The 18,347-nt window shown below is 47.3% G+C and overlaps 1 protein-coding gene across 1 annotated transcript in view; it reads left to right on the top strand.

Annotated features, from left to right (window-relative positions):
• The first annotated feature begins 10,816 nt into the window (after nt 1-10,816).
• Nucleotides 10,817-18,347, top strand: part of KIAA1549 (KIAA1549 ortholog) — a 116,794-nt gene continuing 109,263 nt past the window's right edge. Inside the window, exon 1 of the mRNA XM_090286815.1 lies at nt 10,817-10,964. Coding sequence (XP_090142941.1) covers nt 10,817-10,964 — 148 coding nt within the window. The remainder of the gene's footprint in view (nt 10,965-18,347) is intronic.

Genomic DNA, 18,347 nt, shown 5'->3' with positions numbered 1-18,347 from the left:
GTTTCACTATAGATGTTTTATCTGCAGATGTCTTTAAAAAAAAATCTCATAGCTAATCTTGCCTCATATAGGACTTGTTCAGACTTCTGTGGTCACAGGTGATGGTGGCTGAGTTCATTTCTGGCCTGAGTCTCCGGCAGACCTCCCTTCACACCCCAACGTAGAATTTCAGGTTGGTTTTCCGAAGGTTGCAGGGACGAAGTGATGAGGCTGGTGCGGGAACTCAGGCACAAAAAGTTGTTTTTGCCGTAGATATTGCCTGCCATAGACCACGCCCAGGATTTATGGTTGGATCTGAATAGCGTGATATAAAAGCGCAGTTTCTATACGTAGTCTACCACATAGCAGCCGTTCCTTTTTTTTTTTTTCGTAGTCTAGGACTGTGTTGTCCAGTATGGCAGCCACTAGCCACGTGTGGATATTTAACTTTACATTAATTAAAATTAAATATCACTAAGAACTCAGCTCGTCAGTTACACGAGCCACACTTGGAGCGCTGGTAGCTCTTTGTGGCTCCTGGCTACTTTATGGGACAATACAGATTTGTAGAATAGCCCATCACTTGTAGAAAGTTCTGGACAGCGCTGGTCTAGAAATTTCTTCATTTGCCCTTTTAAATGGTGGATGAATTCCACACAGAGTTGTCTGTGGACAGATTATTTTATCATCCAGCTTCTCACAGTATTTATCCAGAGCGTATAAAATTTAAATTTTGTAAGCATGTTTTATTGTTTGGAGATTGACATTTCCTAAAGGGCAGAGCTTGTGTTCTTCCTCTATTTCTGGAAGAGCCTTTGGTCACTACATTGAATAATGCTGTGCAAGGCCAAATTCATGTCATGTCTGCCGTGACCCTGTATGTTTTTAGGCGGTCTCCAGCTGGTGTTTCCTAGTATATAGCAGAGGAACCCAGCGTTTCTTAACATAACTTTGAAGTCTAAGAAGTTACTCTGTCAGTAAAAGGATGGTTAAGTAGATGCCACATCCCTTCTGGCTCTGGTGTCAAATATATGTGGACAAACTCACGCTCCCTTAATTAATTAATTAGGTTAATTGTTACTTGGGGACCAGGGAGCGATGAAGTGAAGGAAGAGATTGGCTTAGAGCTTAGTTCTTTTACTTCATTGATTTATTCAATAAGCATAAACTGAGCCCTACAACTTGCCAAACTGCGCTAGGTACCAGGGAATCAAGCAATGAAAACAAGGTCTTTGCTGTCGAAGAGCTTACGGACACACGGAGATTTATTCCATGTGGTCAATGCACGGACAGAAATACCACAGGGACTTACATGGCCACAAAGGAAGGACGACACACTCAGCTCAGGGAGATCGCGGAAGGCTTCCTGGAGAAGCAAAGCCCTGCCCAGAACTATGGGAGCCTTGAGAGCAATGATCTGTTCCAGGAAGGGTGTCCATCTAGAAATGGGTGACCTGGAGTTTTCTAGAGAAGCAAGGAAATCGGGAGAGCTATGTAGTTTGTGTGGGTTTGGTTGTATTGATTCAGGTAACTGATCCAAACTCATGGCAAGGTGAGCTAGACTACTAGCATTATTCTCGTCCTGAATTTGAGCCAGAGTCGTTGAGTTTCAGAACACTGTCATATGTGAGTTGGAGTGAATTGAATGCCAGAGAGTGTCGGGGGGTGGTGGTGGTGCTAAAAACAGCTTTCGCCCACTGTTGCCGTGATTCTGCTGGGGAGGTTTGGAACTGCCCGTGGCTGTGCGGCTATAGCTGGAAATGCCCGTGGACGGTGTGGGCAGAGGACTGAGCCTGCTGATTTGTGGCAGCTGGGTTGTCGGGGGTGGGAGTTTGGGGGAAAGGAGTGAGGAAAAGTACAAAAGACAGAGAGGCAAGGCCTGGAACTTACCTTGGGAACATTCTTACTTGTCAGTATTGTTACCCAACCATGCAAGAAGGACAGACATTTCCAGCCCGTTCCATGCAAGATAAGAATTTGGGTTTTATTTATTTATTTTTAAAGATTTTATTTATCTCTTTAGAGGGGAAGGGAGGAAGAAAGAGACGGAGAGAAACACTGATGTACGAGAGAAACACCGATTGGTTGCCTCTTGCACACGTCCAGTGGGGACCTGGTCTGCAGCCCAGGCGTGTGCCCCTACCTGGAATCGAACCGGCAACCTTTGGGTTCACAGGCTGGCACTCAGCTAATTCACTGAGATGCCCAGTCAGGACAGCATCTTGGTTTTACGCATCGTATCTGTGGTCATGGGCGCTTTGAGGATCTCTCCCTTCGACAGCTTCCCTTTGATAAGCAGGAGGTCTTCCTGAGGATTGAGTTAAGCTGATTTAGTTCACACCATGGCAGGTCTATACTCTTTGCTTGCTACAGCCTGACCATAACCTACCTGTTTGGTCTTTTGTCCCCCAATTCTTTATAAAATAGCTTTTCCCCCAAATAGGCAAGGGGCCTGCCCTTTGCCTACATCCTGTTCAGTTTCGCCTTCTCGCTTTTTCAGGCTCTAACTTGCCCTTCCACCTTTCGCTTCTCTGCGACACCCTCTCTCCCGCGTGCCTTTTCCCTCCCTTTAACAAATGGGCCCCTTGTTCCCGCTGTTGAAAGCCCAGCTGAAGCCCCGTGCGGCTTTCCTTCCACGGTAGCGCCCTCTGACTTTTTCCTTTTTTGGATTTTCATATTTATAGTCCAAATCCTGCTGTTTGACACTGTGCTGAGGGAGAAATCACTTTAGGGGACACCTAAGGCCTCCGTCTTGACCCATCATTATCTGTCCTTTCTCTCTTCTCTTGGGGGAAGACATTGTCTTCGAAACTTTTTTAAATTGAAAAGACAAAGATGACAACAACATTAAAGGACAGAATATTCTTTTAATTATCTTGATACAACAATTTTAAGTATTGCACAATTTCATTCCCGTCATACATATAGTTTTATATCAGCTCATAAACCCTTTTGTGTTTGGTTCCCCACCCCCAAACAGGTGCTATGTCTTTTCACAGTTATTGTAACTGAAGCCTAACATTCTCTCTTGGGACTGTGATGTCGTTTTATCGAGCCACTCCCCCAATACTGTACATCGGGTTGCTGGCTCTGCCTTTTCAATTGGTCACTCCCAATTTCATCTCCTCTTAGCTCCAAGAATTTATTCTGACAGTTATCCCTCCGTTGCATTTTATTCTTTCATTGTCTTCAAATACCTTCTCTTCAGTTTGCAGGGATTTTTGGTGTTACCCATCCTAAAACATATCTCAACCCCCCCCCCCCCCGCCCCATGCCATTCTCTGTAGCCTCCATTATTTCCCAGCCAATTCCAATATCGATCGGTTGCCTCTCACACACTTCCAACCAGGGACCTGGCCTGCAACCAGGCATGCGCCCTGACGGGGAATCGAATCGGTGACATTTTGGGTTGCAGAATGACGCTCGGCTACCTGAGCCACACCAGTCAGGGCAGAAAGTCTGTTTTTAATGATTACACATCAAATCCGAGGAGGTTTCCTCAGTCCTTACTGTTTCTGACATTGACCAGTCCCTTTGGAAACTTCCTTCCCGCGCCTTTGGTGACATCACATTTTGCCTGTTCTCCTCAGCTTTCTCTGAGTCTTTCTCTGCCTTTTTCATTGACTCCTTTTCAGCTTTCCCAAAATGAAGGTTCTTCTCTTTAAAAAAAAAATTTTTTTTTTCATCAATTTGTTTTCAGAGACGGAGGAAGGGAGGGAGAAAGAGAGGCAGAGAAACATCAATGTGTGAGAGAAACATCAATCAGTTGCCTCTTGCACACACCCATCTGGGGACCTGGCATGTGCCCTGACTGGGAACTGAACCAGCCACCTTTTGGTTCATAGGCCAGCCCTCAATCTATTGAGCCACAGCAGCCAGGCCTGAAAGTCTCTCTTCAGGGCCTGTTTTTAGCCTTCTTTTCCTTCTTACCTCTCTTCCCAGGCACAGTCATTTACTCTCACGGCTTAAACCAATAAATCTGTGCAACTGATTTCCACATCTGTATTTGTAGCCCTACCTGCCTCATCTCCCAGCCTGAGCCTCACCTCCACCGCCCACTGCTTGCGTTCCCTTTGCTCCCTGGTGCTGGCCCAGCGTCTCACAGCCACGTGTTCAGGACTCAGCGCTTCTCTCCCCCTAATCCAGCCTCTCCAACTGACTGTGTTTTATCTAACCTTGCATAGGTGGCCTCAGAACCTCTGAATCACCTTTTATTCTTTTCTCTTCTCAGATTTCACCAGTTGATTTAACATCTGCAAGGTGTTTCATCCATTTTCTAATTTCCATTCAAACCCACAGTTTTCATTAAAAAAACATTAAATACAAAGTTTGTATGTGTTTGTGTTAAAAATTTAAATGATATCATTTGTATTAATCAGATGTAATAGTATTGTAATCAGATGTGTTAATATATAGGGCAAAAAGTGAACATTCCTCTTCATAAAAGTGAACATTTCTCTTAGTGTATTTACTTTCCAAATGCTCTCAACTTACTATTTTGTTTCCCAGTAGATAAACAGATCGTGGTATATCCATTCAGTGGAATACTAGTTAGCAATAGAAAGGAACAAGTTACCAATACATGCAACAACTTGGATGAATCTCAAAGACATTATGCTAAGTAAAATAAACCAGACACAAAGAGCTACATTTTTATTCCATTTATAGGAAATTTTAGAAAAGACGAAGCTATAGAAACAGAAATCAGATGAGTGGTGGCCAGGGATGGGGCAAGAGATAGACTGCAAGCTAGCACAAGGGAATTTTTTAGGGGGAAAAAAAAAAGCTTTATGTCTTGAATATGGTTATAGGACTTCACACATTTATCAAAACTCATTGGACTGTATACTTTTACAGAGGTAAATTTTTTTCTGATTGAATTCTTGACTGAATCTACCTACCTGAATTAAGTCTGAGTTTAAATAGAAAGGGGGAGGGGGTGATGAAAGAAAGAAAAGCAAAAGCATGTATATTTGTTGAAGTGGAATTTTCTTCACCAGATGATGAGCCGATTTTAAATTTCGACAGATGAGGCCAAACTGGCCTCCAGAATGGCTGTTCCAATTTACACTTCCACCGAAAGAGTCAGAGAATGCCTAGTTCTCCACATTCTGGCACAAATGGATGTGATCAATTTTTTAAAAGTTCTGTCTGTTTGATTATGAAAAATGTTATAATTCTTGATGCTTCAGGCACACACTGTTAAGCTCTTGCCCTAATTGGTCTATTTGCAGTCTTTTTTCTCTCCAAATCACCATATATATTGTTAATAGAGCAATCCTTCTTGTGCTTAGTTCTAATAATATCTCACGAAATCGTTAATGACACCCCACTGCTTGCAGAAGGAAGTCCAGACCTTCAGCTAGATATTTGAGTCTTTGTTCTGTTTCAGCTTACCTTATTGCTCGTGTCTACTACTGCCTTATCATTTCTCGTAGAGACATTGGCTCGAACTTCTAGCTTTACTAAGGTTCTTACTCCTTTTCTAGCTTTACTAAGACATAATTGACATATAACATTGTGTAAGCTTAAGGTGTCCAGTGTTATGATTTGGTGATAGAGGTGTATACTGGGAAATGTTTCCCACAATGAGGTTAGCTGGCAACTCCTTCACCTCATATAATTACCATTTGATGTTGTTATGGTGAGAACATTAAATCTCTACTCTCTTAGCGACTTTCAAGGATAAAATACAGCATTGTTAACTATAGTCACCATGCTGTACATTAGATTCTTGGTACTTATTTATCTTATAATCGAAAGTTTGTACCCTTTTCGCAACATCTCCCCATGTTGCTCACTCCTTAAGCGCTGATGACCACTCCTCTGCCCTGTTTCCATGAGTTTGATGTGTTTAGATTCCACATATAAGTAAGAGCTTACAGTATTTGTTTTTCTGTCTGATTTATTTCAATTAGCATAACGCCTTTAAGATCCATATTGTCAAAAATGACATGATCTCCTTTTTTTGATATTATTTTACTGATTATTTTTTATTTTTTAAAGTATATTTTATTATATTGTTACAATAGTTCCAATTTTTTCCCCCTTTGCTCCCCTCTGCCCAGTACTCCCCTTCCCCCAGCAATCCCACTCCCCTTAGTTCATGACCATGGGTCGTGCATATATGATCTCCTTTTTCATGGATGAATATTCCATTATATATATATATTTCACAATTTCTTTATCCACTCATTCATCAGTGGACACAGGTTGCTTCCATGTCTTAGCTACTGTGAACAATGCTGTGGTAAGCATCGGGGGGTGCAGGTATCTCTTCATGATAGTTATTTCCTATGGCTGTATACCCACCCAGAAGTGGGGTCACAGGATCCCATGGTAGTTCTGGTTCTAATATTTTAAAGATTTTATTTACTTATTTTTAGAGAGAGGGGAAGGGAGGAAAACAGAGAGGGAGAGAAACATCGATGCACGAGGAAATATCGATTGGTTGCCTCTTGCACACTCCTGGCTGGGGACCTGGCCTGCAACCCAGGCATGTGCCCTGACTGGGAATTGAACCAGCAGTTTTTCAGTTTGCAGGCCTGCACTCAACCCACTGAGCCACACCAGCCAGGGTGCGTTTTAATATTTTGAAGATCCTCCATACTATTTTCCATGGTGCTTGCTCCTGACTGCACATCAGAATCCTGGGAGGCTTATTTAAAAAAAAAAAATGAAATGGAAACAAATGTTTATTGATTTTAGAGAAGGAAGAGATGGAGAGAGGGAGGAAGGGAGAAAGGCGCGGGGAGAGAAAGAAATATCAATCATTTACCTCCCATACCTGCCCCGACTGGGGATTGAACTTGCAACCTAGGTGTGTGCCCTGACAGGGAATTGCACCCTCAACCTTTTGGTGTATAGGATGATGCTCTCACCAACTGAGCAACACTGGTTGGGGCGCTGGGGAGCTTTTAAAAGACGTGATTGCCAAGTCTTATTTGCAGAGATTTGGATTTAATTGGTCTGGTATGGCCTTGGGGTTCTTTTTGTTGTTTTACTTTTTGGAGTCCAGATGATTTTATTATGCAGCCAGGGCTGTGAACCATTGTTCCCACTGATCTATAGTACACTGGCTAGATAAACCCCATGCGTTCCTCCCTTGGTGTCCTTGTTCAGACCATCCCTCCACCTGGAAAACCCGTCTGTCCTCCCAAGCTGTCCAAATCCTCCCCGTCCTTTAAGACTCCCGTAAGGCCCAACTCATCTGCAACACCACCATGCAGTTCCCTCATTCCCCCCATCAACTATGATTTCTCCCTTCTTCAGACATTCTGTACTTCCTCTGACAGTTATCACGGTCGACTTTGCATCATTGTTATTTTTTAAATTTATTTTTTCTGTCAGATTGTCAGCTCTTTGAAAAAAACTGTAGCAAATGAATCTTGTTCATCACTCAGCACCCTGCTCTGTGGGACACTTACTCAGGGGCTCAGTGAATATTTTTTAAATGTTTACTCCGTTCTAGCTTTTTCTTCACTTTGCACAGTTGCTGCCTCTGCCCGGAACCCCCTGTCCCAGATATCCCCATGGCTCCCTGTCACTTTGTTAGAGTGACATTTATAGTCACTTCTTTATTGCCCGTCTCTTCTCACGAGAATGTATGCTCCACAAGGAGAGCCTTTGTTTTGTTTGCTGTTGTAACTTCAATACCCAAGGCAGTGCCTGGCATATAGTAAGTGCCCAGGAAATATTTCCCGAGTTTAATGTATGAACTTTATGGACATTCATCTTATTTTGTGTGATCTTTGTAACAGCCCCCAGCAGGCAAGGCAGGCATAATCAAGCCCATCGTCAGATAATTCTCAGACCCTGAGCGTTCCGAGCAGAGTTGCTACAGAACTATGGGGCTAGTTTCTCCTTCTTGTCCCATACCTCGTTCTTTGCTTCGCTCCTGGAGGCTTCATGTGCTGAACTCAACCTTCATGAGTGAGTTCCACCACTTCCCTGCAGACGGCTACTCCTTGGCCACCCCTTGGGACCAGACACACCAGCCGTCGCCCCCACCCACCCTTGGGGGGAAGTGAGCCTGCGGTGGAGTGGGCAGGGGATTCTGGGCTCCTGGTGCAGTGTCTCCTTGGCCTCTCAGACTCCTTCCACTGTGGGGAGGGTGGGTAGAGCAGGCCCGGAGCGGGGCCCTCGCAAGCTGGGACCTATTTTGTGTTAGTCTAAGGGGGATTGATTCTATCGCTCCTCCCCAAACCAGTCTAAGCCTCTTGAGAACCTAGGCTATTTCTGCCCCCGCTCTTAGAGGCTGTGTGGTTTAACTGGGAAATGGAACATGGGGGCTGAGCCAGAGTTGAGCAAACTCACCTCTGTGGCTGGTTTCTTTATCTATAAAATGAGAACTGGATGAGGTAAGTCTAAAGTTGCTTCTTTTATATCCCCACCCCCACAAGAAACAGCAGTCGTGGTAGGTGCTCAGAAGCGTTCCCTAGTATGAATGCCCTAAGGCCTTGACTTAATCCCTCTTCATACGAGGCAAATGTGTGTGGGTGTGTGGGTATACATGTGGGGGCATGCATGTGCACACACAGTACGCACATGCACACACATACCTACCTCCTACCACTCATTCCGTCCCAGGCTTCTGAGTCACACAATTCGCCCGCGGAACTGTGAGAACCCCGGGACACATTTTTCTAAACAGTAAAGGACAGTGCCCTGCATCCTAACGGAAGTAATGTCCGTTTTATGCCTTCGGAGCTCGGAGACTATGGGGCCCTAGGGATCTCACTTTCCTTGGAAAGTTGCTGACCTTGACTCATTTCTATGATCTCAAAGTTGCGATTTTTATTTCTGACCGATATCAATCCCTTCTAAATGTCTGGGTACACATTTCATTTCCTTGAATTGCCCGAGAATTGAGAGGGAGCCTCCTTCCTCTGACACCCTGGGTTCTAGTGTAGGTGGGTGCTTACTGGAGGCTGGGGCCAAATCTGAAAGGTGAAACCTCTTCCCTGGGCAGGTGGATGCTCTGGTTCTAATCAACAAATGCATAATGAGGGTTTACCCCCGTACTATGGGAAATCCTAAGCACTCAGCTTCAAACTTCATATTCATTTGGTTGGAGAGCCACAGCCTAATTTCATAAAAGATAACAATAACATAACAAGACAACTTAAGAATCACCCCAAGGTGAGCAAATGAAGTTTTTCCACGATGCGTTCAGAGAATGAAGAAAAGTATGAATAAGTTGTCCCAGATCTGGGGCTACCGTAACCAGGGAGCAGACATGCTGGCTCAGGCAGTGTGTATACCTACAGTCACTCATCTGGAGTTTATGAGCTGGAGGGGAAGGTCTGCAAAGCTTTCTCTTCATGGGTGGGGTGGGGGGCAGATAGGGGAAGGGGGTCAGTTGCTAAGAACGGGAACTGTTTATGATTGGAGGCATAATCAAGTATAAATTAGGAACATCAACAAAAGCTACCTTTCACCTTCATTCTCAATTATCCTCCTTGAAACTCACAGAACGATGCCCGAGAAGGGACTATTATTACCGTCTAGATGGGTTGAGCGGCAAGGATGGCCATCGTAGGGGGAAGGGACCGAAGCACAACCCGGATCCTTCTGTCAGTGTACACGATGCTCATTTTTTACTGTCCCCATAGTTTCTAGTGAGATAGTGTCTCCAACGCAGACCTTTAGAACCCTGTCTAGTGCACGGCCACAGGATGCAAAGATTCAGAACTGCCAACTCCACGCTGCAAGACCTTTAAACCACAGAGCGTCTTCAGAGTTAGATGCCTGGCACACGGCAGGTACTTGACAAACATTAACTCCCTGCTTCGCTTCCCTCATTTCCTGGGTGAACTCGAACCCCCCCAAACGCTAATCCTCGGGCATTTTCTCCACCTCCCCAAAGTGCTTTCTCTTAAAAGGGGCCTGAAGAAACGCGATTCTCTCCAGCAGGACTTCTTTGGGTTCGACAGGCGCTTTCTGAAGGCCTACTACGTGGGGAGTGTGCGGGCCTCCCGGGTCCGGAGCGCCCTGTCCCAAGGACCCGCACAGGAGGCAGAACCCCTGGCCGGGAGAAAGCGTGGGTAGAGCTGCGTGCGCGCTTCTCTCACCCCCTCTACTGCCAGCCAGGCTCCTGGGCAGCGAGCCGACCTTGCCCCGGCTTTGTCCCCTCTGCAGCCCCGAAGGCTGTCCTGCAGACGCAGGCGCCCGCTCACACCTGCTGCCCCGCACACGATCGAGCAGAGCGAAGCCCCGCGCCCGAGAAGGAGCGAGAGGCCCGCCGCGCCCCGGGCCGGCCAGGTTTCCGGCTCTGACCCCTCTGGCGGGCCTCCTTCCCTCCCCGGGCGCCCCCGGGGGCGGAACGCGCGGGGCCACCAGGCGGCGGGACGCGGTGTAGGGCGCGGACCCCGGCGGCGCCGGCTCCCGGCCGATCCCAGGCCTCCCGCGTCCCCCGGCGCCCCCTCCCGGGAGGCGGGTCCTGGGGGAGGACCCGGCCCGGCCCCCGCGCCGCGCAGCCCCGGCACATCCGAGCCCCGCGCCCGCCGCCCGGCCGCCCCGCAGGCAGGCGCCCGGCCGGCCGGGAGGTGGTGCTCGCTTCCCCGCGCCCGGGCCCGCGCGTTGCCGGGCAGCGGCTCCGAGGCTCCGAAGGGGGCGGAGCGGCGAGGCCGGCGAGCGGCTGGCGGCCCCTGTCCGCGGTTCCGGCCCCCGGCCCGCCCCCGCCTCGCCGGCCTCCCTCCGCGCCGGTGCGCGGCGCCCCGTCCCAGCCGCAGCCGCCGCGGCCGCCTCTCCCGGCTCCGAGAGCGCCGAGCCGCGAGGCCGGGTCGGGCGCCGGCCGGGACTGCCGGGGGCGCGGCGCCGACGCCGAGGCGCGGCCATGGACGGGAAGACCCGCGCCGGGGTCGCGCTGGTCCCGGGGCCGAGCGGCCACGGGCCTTCCGCCCGCCGCTGCCGCCGCCCGGGGCTGCTGCTCCCCGGCCTCTGGCTGCTGCTGCTGCTGGCCCGGCCGGCCTCGTGCGCCCCAGGTAAGCACCGCGGAGCCCCTCGGGCTGCCGCCGCGACCCTGCCTGCCTTTATTGCTGCTATTTTCAAAATCCTGCTTTCCCCGCCCATACTCTTTTATTCTCCACCGCTCCCTCGCTCTGCTTTCTTGAGATGCTTTTCCATTCTTCTTGGGCCCAGCAAATAAAGACAGAAAGCTAGCGGATCGTGGCCAATCTTGCTAGTGATCTGCAAAGCTCTCCTGTAATCCTCGGAGCCCGAGGCGGGTCTGGCTTCATCTCCGAATGTGCCTTTATTTTCCCTGCAAAAGGCAGGCAGTGGAATTGTATGTGTGTGTGACTATATCATTGTGGTATATCAAATGTTTGGGAATAATACTTTCTTGTCGGGCCGAAGGGGGACATTCGGTGTGTGTGTGCGCTTTAAAACGGTGTTGCATTACTCTGAGGCTCCCTGCGTCCCCCAGATGCAGGAAGGCTGGCCCTGTCCCTCAGAGCACCAGGACACAAAGAACATTCGAAGAAGATCTCTTGGAAAGCGCCCTGGCCATGGGTCTTTCCGAGGAACTAGCTCTTTATTGCTTTTACTTCTGCAAAGGCATTAGTACAATAGAGTGTGAAAATATTGTGATTCTTAAGTGTCAAGGCATGAAAGGAGTCACGGTTGTTTTTATAATAGATGCAGTTTACTGACGGGTCGTCAGCATGGAATTAAGAGCATGATTTATGAAGAAGCGCGTAGGCGGGTTTTGTTGTTCAGGAAATGATTTAATTCATATTGGTTCTCTGAAATGTTTATTTGTCCACCCTGAGCACACACACAGGATGGTCTGGAACCCATCTCTGAGCTGACAGGCTGTAAGCCAGAGGTGGCCTCCAGTTTGCACACACTTGACCACTTTCGGGGCAGAGAAGGAAAGGTGGAATGAGCAGCTCTGGGTGGACACAGAGCAAAACCAGAAAGCCATCGAAGGGCCAGAGGACTGCCAAGTGGCATTGGAAGGAAGCGGAACACATTTGAAGGTGTCCCTTGGACCTCACTGTGGGAATTACAACCAGTGCCGGGTAGGGAATGGTCCAGTAGAAGCCCAGGAGGAGACTTCAGGGATTATAGAATGGAACCCCTCTTTTCCTGAAGAGGAAACTGACATAGAGAAGTGACTTGCTCAAGGTCACAGGCTAGTTGTGCAGAGCCATCACTTTTCAGTTCACCCCGCTGCCCTGATAGACACACCGGAGGCCTCCACAAGGTTTCCCAACAGCTGGGTGGAACCCTGCCTCAGAAAGCGCACTGGAGCTGGGGCTGCAAAGCGGGTCTCTTCCCCAGGAGTATGTTGAGGGTGCAAACAACTTTGCCTAATGTAGCACCTCAGGGCTCGGTTCTGCTCCCTACGTGTGGCAATCCTGTGTGTCCGGAGAAGAGAGGAGTCCTTGGGCTTTCTGTGAGGAGGGATGATTGTGAAGACCGCCCTTGGCTTTAGTCAACAAAGAAAGCCCATCTGATACTGATGGAGTCATCAGCTGCGAAACAGGCAAAGTAACCATTTCCATTAACTGAGTGCTGCCTGTGTGCCCAGCGCTACATTTTATATACAAGATCCAATCTCTTTGTGCGTTAGGCATCATTGTTCCCATTTTACAGGTGAGAAAACTGAGGGCGAAGGAGCTTAGGTTAGTTTGACTCCAGACTCTAAGCACTTAACCTTTGGCCATCTTGGATATATTGCAGAGGTGGAGGATATAAGCAATTCTTTTGATAAATCTGATATCAATAGCGGAGCCATTTGTTTTGTCCCTCCATACCTTTCTTTTCTTTAGAAGTCCCATTTCTGTTTCCCCTTGACCCACAGTACAAATACAGGCAGACCCGTGTTTCAGTGCACGTGGCTTTATTGAGCGTCAGTTACAGGTGCTGCATATTTTACAAATTGAAGGCAACACCCTCCACCAGCAAAAAGATTATGACTCGCTTTATTATGGTGGTCTGGAAGCGACCGAAGCCGCAGTATCTCCGAGGTGTATCTGTATTCAACGTGGAGACAGGAGATGAATTATATGTCCACTTTAGAGTTGACGTTGCAAAAGCAGAGACTTCATCCCTTCACTGATTTGTGTACTGGGCTCATTCTGGTTCGCGCTGCAGCTTCTAGGCTGGTAATAGACTAGGAAGAAGCCGTGCACAAGCAAGTACAGACCCCTGCGCGGACTGTTCACAGGCAAGAAAGGCAGTGAGTTGAAAGCGTTCCAGGGAAGACCTGTCAAAGGTGGTCCCTGATCCACTTCTTGAAGGCTGTGAGGTGTGATATTGGTGAAGGGCGGCTGGTCCTGGGAAGGGGCTGCATTTCAGTTGTTTGGCCCGTGGCCTTCTGTCTCCGCCACTAGGACCTTCTGGCTCCCGGAGGTCCTGAGTGTTGTGTTTTCACCATCAGAGCAGGAATGGGGGAGACTTTGCTGAACTCCGATTTGGAGCTTCTCTAGCGAGTAAGCGGTATTCGTCAGAAAATGGCATGTCTTAAACCTGTTTTGGATTTATTAGGTTAGACACCAGCCCTTTCTGCGGCTGTCTGAAAACTACCTCCTCCTTCAGGAGCTTTCTCTTTCCTTGTTAATTTGTTAAATGGAGTCCACTTTCAGACTTCATTTAAATTTCTATGTTTTATCGATTTTTTTTTTTTTGTCTCTTTCCATTTCGGTCAGCATTTTGAATGTGCCCATTTTTGTTTGAGTAAACGTTTAAAGTTTGGTCTTGACTGCCCGCTGTGGTGGAAATAATTTGTAATACTTGGGAGCTGCTTTTGAATGTTGTACTTTTAGGAGATCCTATACCCACAGGGTAAAAGGACAGAATAGTGTCCATTTCTTCATTGTGTTCAAGGATAAGTATTTCTCAGAATAATAGTTATTTAACTTAGAACTTTGCAAATCATTTGGAAAGTATAGAAAAGAGGTACCCATACTTCCACAACCCGTAGATAACACTGTAAGTAGCTTTGTCTTTTCTTTGTTAACATTAAAAAAAAAGAAAGTTGAATTATATGCACAATTGTATTTACTTTTTTCCGCTCAGTAGTAACTGCAGCATTTCCTTATTCATTAATTGTTCGAAAACACAAATTTTTGTCCTCATAATTGCTTAACTATTCCTTTATTATTTCCAGTTTTTTTGTTTTTTTTTTTTGGCTGTTATAATCAATGCTATGAAGACTAGCTATATAAGTAAGGCTTTGTCTATATTTCTTTGTGTGTGTGTTTTTTTTTAAGTATACATTTCTTGAAGGGAAATTAGAATGTAACTTAAATCTAAGGCCCACCAGGCGGGATCTTTGCTGGTTTTGGTCAGTATGGTTGGTGCCTAATAGTGGTTATTAGTAAGTGCTTATTGGTTGAATCAACATTTTATATGAAGCTGTAATGCTGAAATAAATCCTAGCAGTTTATGTGGTAGTCTGATTCACATCATCATCACTAGCATTGGATATTATTAATATTAAAAAAAAATCCAGGTTAAATAAAATTTTAATACATTGCTTTACTTTCGAATATATTTTGTTTGTTTATTTTGTACTTGTAGTACATGAATTTTCTCTGCATTTTTGCTCATGTATCGGTTGTGGTACGTATATTTAAACCTTTCTTTTTATATCATGGATAGCAAACATGTTTTTTCTCCTGTGCATTTCATTTTCCCCTTCCAATGGAGTTTTAAAAAAATTTTATATAATTTTGAAATTCAGAAGTTTTTGATTATTTTGATTAGCAAAATCAGCTGTTTTGTTTTTCTTTTTGTATTTTCTCATTGCATTAGTATTTCTGACAGGTTAAGTTTTTGCCTTACTTGATGTGCTATTTTATTCGCAGCCATTTTGAAGTGAATATTTGTTACACTTTTTAAGTGGTTTAGTATCCTATAAACAAAGACTAAGAAAAATGTTTCAAAAGTGTGATCCCTTGACCTCCTGCATCATCAACCTGAGAATGGGGGAAAGGGGTTGCTTGTTAAGAATTTAGATTTCTGGGGCTCTACCCTTGACCCACATTAGAATTTTTGGTGGGGTGCCTGGGAATCTTCATTTTAAACAAGTTCACATCTGATTTTAAGGCACTTTAGACTTTGGAACCACCGATCCAGATACTATAAATCCAGTAACTGAAAAATTTAACAGCATTTTTGGGGGTATGTCACTTAATATCTTGCGATTGTCTTTCCACTCTTAAAGCAGAGATTTGAAATAGTGACATCGAGACAGTTATTCTTGTTACATCTTGTTTTCTTGGTTTCCTTTGGGTGGGGTGTCAGAGAACATAGGGGACTTCTTTGTAAATTCTCACTCCCATTCCCTTGGGAACAGCTGCCTTTGTCAGGAAATGCCTCACTTAATCCTGAAAACAGAACCCAGTCCCTGTGTTGGTAAAAGTCCCCAGGGACCTGGGAGCCACAGGTTTTCTCTCAGTGCCCTGGGTGCTAGAGGCAGCTAATTACTGTAATTATACTCACGCCAACTTGATTTTCCCAGATAGGAAGACACTGTAGGAACTGATCCAATCTGTTGCCAAGTTGCGACCACCCACCTTTCGTCTGCGGCTCAGAGTGACAGGATTTCTCCTCCACATGCCTAGGCAGCAGGATTTGTTGGAAAGCACATGGAACTCTGAGCAAGCAAACCTGTGTATGTTCTTTTCTGCTGGTAACTGGCTTTGCGACTGTGGACAAGTTACCCTGTTTTGGGTTTCTTCCTCGGTGTAAGAAGGGGTCTCTTCATGCCCTCCGAGTTCTCTTCTAGCTCTTAGATTTCAAGCCCTCACGTTGGCTACCTTGGTATGTGCTTGTTATAGTGACTGTCCCGTGTCTATTGCATGTTTGCGCATGTTGCCATCCCACTGTCCTATGGATGGTCTAGCCCAGGGGTCTGCAGGAGGCAGCTCACCCTCACCGTTGCATCCAGTTCTTTTTCTTTTTAATAAACCCTCCCCTCCCCTTCCCTCCTACATTCCCATTCCCAGGACACCTACATTGCTCTCTCTTACTCTTTCTCTTTGTTCCCCCCTTTTTCTCATTTTGCTTGGTAATGCTTTAGGTGTGCTAGAGCTACGGCCTGCAGCTTTGGGCATTGCCTCTCCTCCTTAGTGAACATCTCACCTGTGCTCCTGAAAGTGGGGTCCCCAGACCTGCAGCATCCTCGCGCTCTGGGAGCCTGTTAGGCATGCAGAGTCCCCGGCCCCTCCCCAGACCTTCTGTATCTGCATGTCACAAGGCCCTCGGGTGATTTTGCAAGCGCACTTGAAGTTCGAGAAGCGCTGAGCTGAGAGGTAATGCCTCCCGTTGCAACCTCCTGGGAGTAAGCGGTGCCAGAGCCTCAGAGACCTTGAGATACACCTGCCTTTGGGATTGACCGAATCTGTGTGAATTGTGTGCAGGAGCCCTGTTCCACTGGACCAGGCAACTTCAGAACAGAATGGTTTCTAGACCCGCCCTGATTCATAACTCATTCATTCATTTCAGACATTTGGCTGGTTGTTAAAATACTGCAATACTACCACACCAGTTGGTAAATAGCTGCTATACTGAGCATCCTCCATCTGGCTAAATTCATTGGGCCTTCGCGCCCTCCCTCAGGATTCTTCCCCTAGGATCCCCTCCCCCCAAACTGTCCCAAGATCCAGCAACTGAAGGGTTAATGCTCAGCTCGCAGGAACCTCAGGACTGCTTTAGAACAGAACCCCTTCCTATCGGTGTGCACGCCCACCTGCCATGTACTGTATTATCACCAGTACCTTCATCCTTCTCAGATTCAGCACTTTAAAAAAAGTGTCAAATGGATGCATTGGATGGTAAAGCCATACATCTGGGAGACGTTCCCAGGCGAGAGCCCATAGTTGGAAGAGAAGAAGGCCAAGCACGGAGGCTCAGGAAACTAACCTTTGGGACAGGGGAAGAGAGGAAGAGCCACGAAGGACACTGACTTGTCCTGACAAAGGAGTGTCATGAAAACCAGGGGAAGGGAGAGCTTTCATACAGGTGGTTGTCACATCGTATCCTGTGCTGCTGCACAGAGCTGTTTCTCAAAGGATGGTGTGAAGGCTACTCGCTCAGAATCACCTGGGGTTCTTGTTCACGGTCAAGCTAGACCTACTGAATCGGGGCTGCCGGAGGCCTTGTAGTTTTGAAAGGTCCAGTGAACTCCTCAAGAGATTCTTAGGCCTGGTGAGGTTTTGTTACCCCTGTAACTTAAAGGTGGAATAGGGTTGGTGGAGGTTTTAGACGCATGTTATAAACTTGATCACGTTTATAGGCTTTAAGGAAGCATCAGTAAAGATATGGTGGTTGAAAATTTAAGAAAGAGCAGAAGTAAATGAAGGATAATTTACCTAAAGGGAGGACGTTCGTGTGGGCAGACAGGCTGACCATAAGCGGGGCTGGGGAGAGAGATGTTGGGAGAAGGAACTGGAGGGAACTGGTGGGAGGTTGGGAGTGAAGTCAAAGGTGATGGGAGAAATTTGTGGCGATGCTAGTACCTCTGTGCTGTGATTTTTGTCCTGCAGCATCTGACATTCGAACTGTGGCCAGGAACAGCTGAGTCACAGTTTGGAATCAGTCCTAGGGCAGGTGTGGGGAAGCGCCGAAGGGAGCTGAGGGATCCGGAAAGACACGGTCTGGATGCTGTGGTCCAGAATCTAGGCTGGAGGAGGAACAACCAGGAGCAGTGGATGAGCAGTGAGATGGGGCGAGGGCTGGCGGGGTTGGTGGTGTTGGCATTTCAGGTTTCAGAGCGGATCACCTCCGGTTTGGTCTTGGTTAATGACCTGGGCGGGGCGTATCCATGGGAGTCAGTTGTTTTAGTGGAGTGTGGGTGAAGGTTTTTGGGTGAATAACCTGTAGATGTGGGATTTGCCAACTAAATCCTCAGCGAATGAAGGGAGGTGATCCAAAGACTACTCATGATAGGGGGGGACATCTCTTTATTCTGTCTGCTTTTCTGTATCATCCCCACAGCCCCTATCTTCATATCGGCCCCCACCGTCGCTCCTGCAAGTTATGGGCACTGCACCCTCCACCTTCAGCTGGCGGCTCCTTCTAGACGTACTCCTGCCCCCGCTGCTTTCTTCTTGCTTACACCTGTGCTGGTCACCCATGGTCTCCACCGTGCTCCGAGTCTGAGTCCACAGCCCTCAGCCGCTAGGATTGCGGGGCGGGCTCGGAGTGGGCCTCTGGGTGTAGGCGCTTGTGAGAAAATTGCCCACAGTGGGTGCAGACGATTCGAAATCTTGGTGCTGAAAGGGACCAACAAGAGAGGGGAAGTGAGGTGATTTGAAGGTGGACTTTTGCCTTCCTCGGATCGAGGGCCAGGCACGGAGACAGACGTAGCCCTTCAATTCCAGGGCGTGCTTCGCAGTGGCGGACCAGCAGGT

Source organism: Furipterus horrens, unplaced genomic scaffold (assembly GCF_987537825.1).
Source record: "Furipterus horrens unplaced genomic scaffold, mFurHor1.1.pri manual_scaffold_9, whole genome shotgun sequence".
Lineage (NCBI taxonomy): Eukaryota > Metazoa > Chordata > Mammalia > Chiroptera > Furipteridae > Furipterus > Furipterus horrens.
Note: the sequence above shows the minus strand (reverse complement) of the source record. Positions and strands in the feature narration are given on the sequence as shown.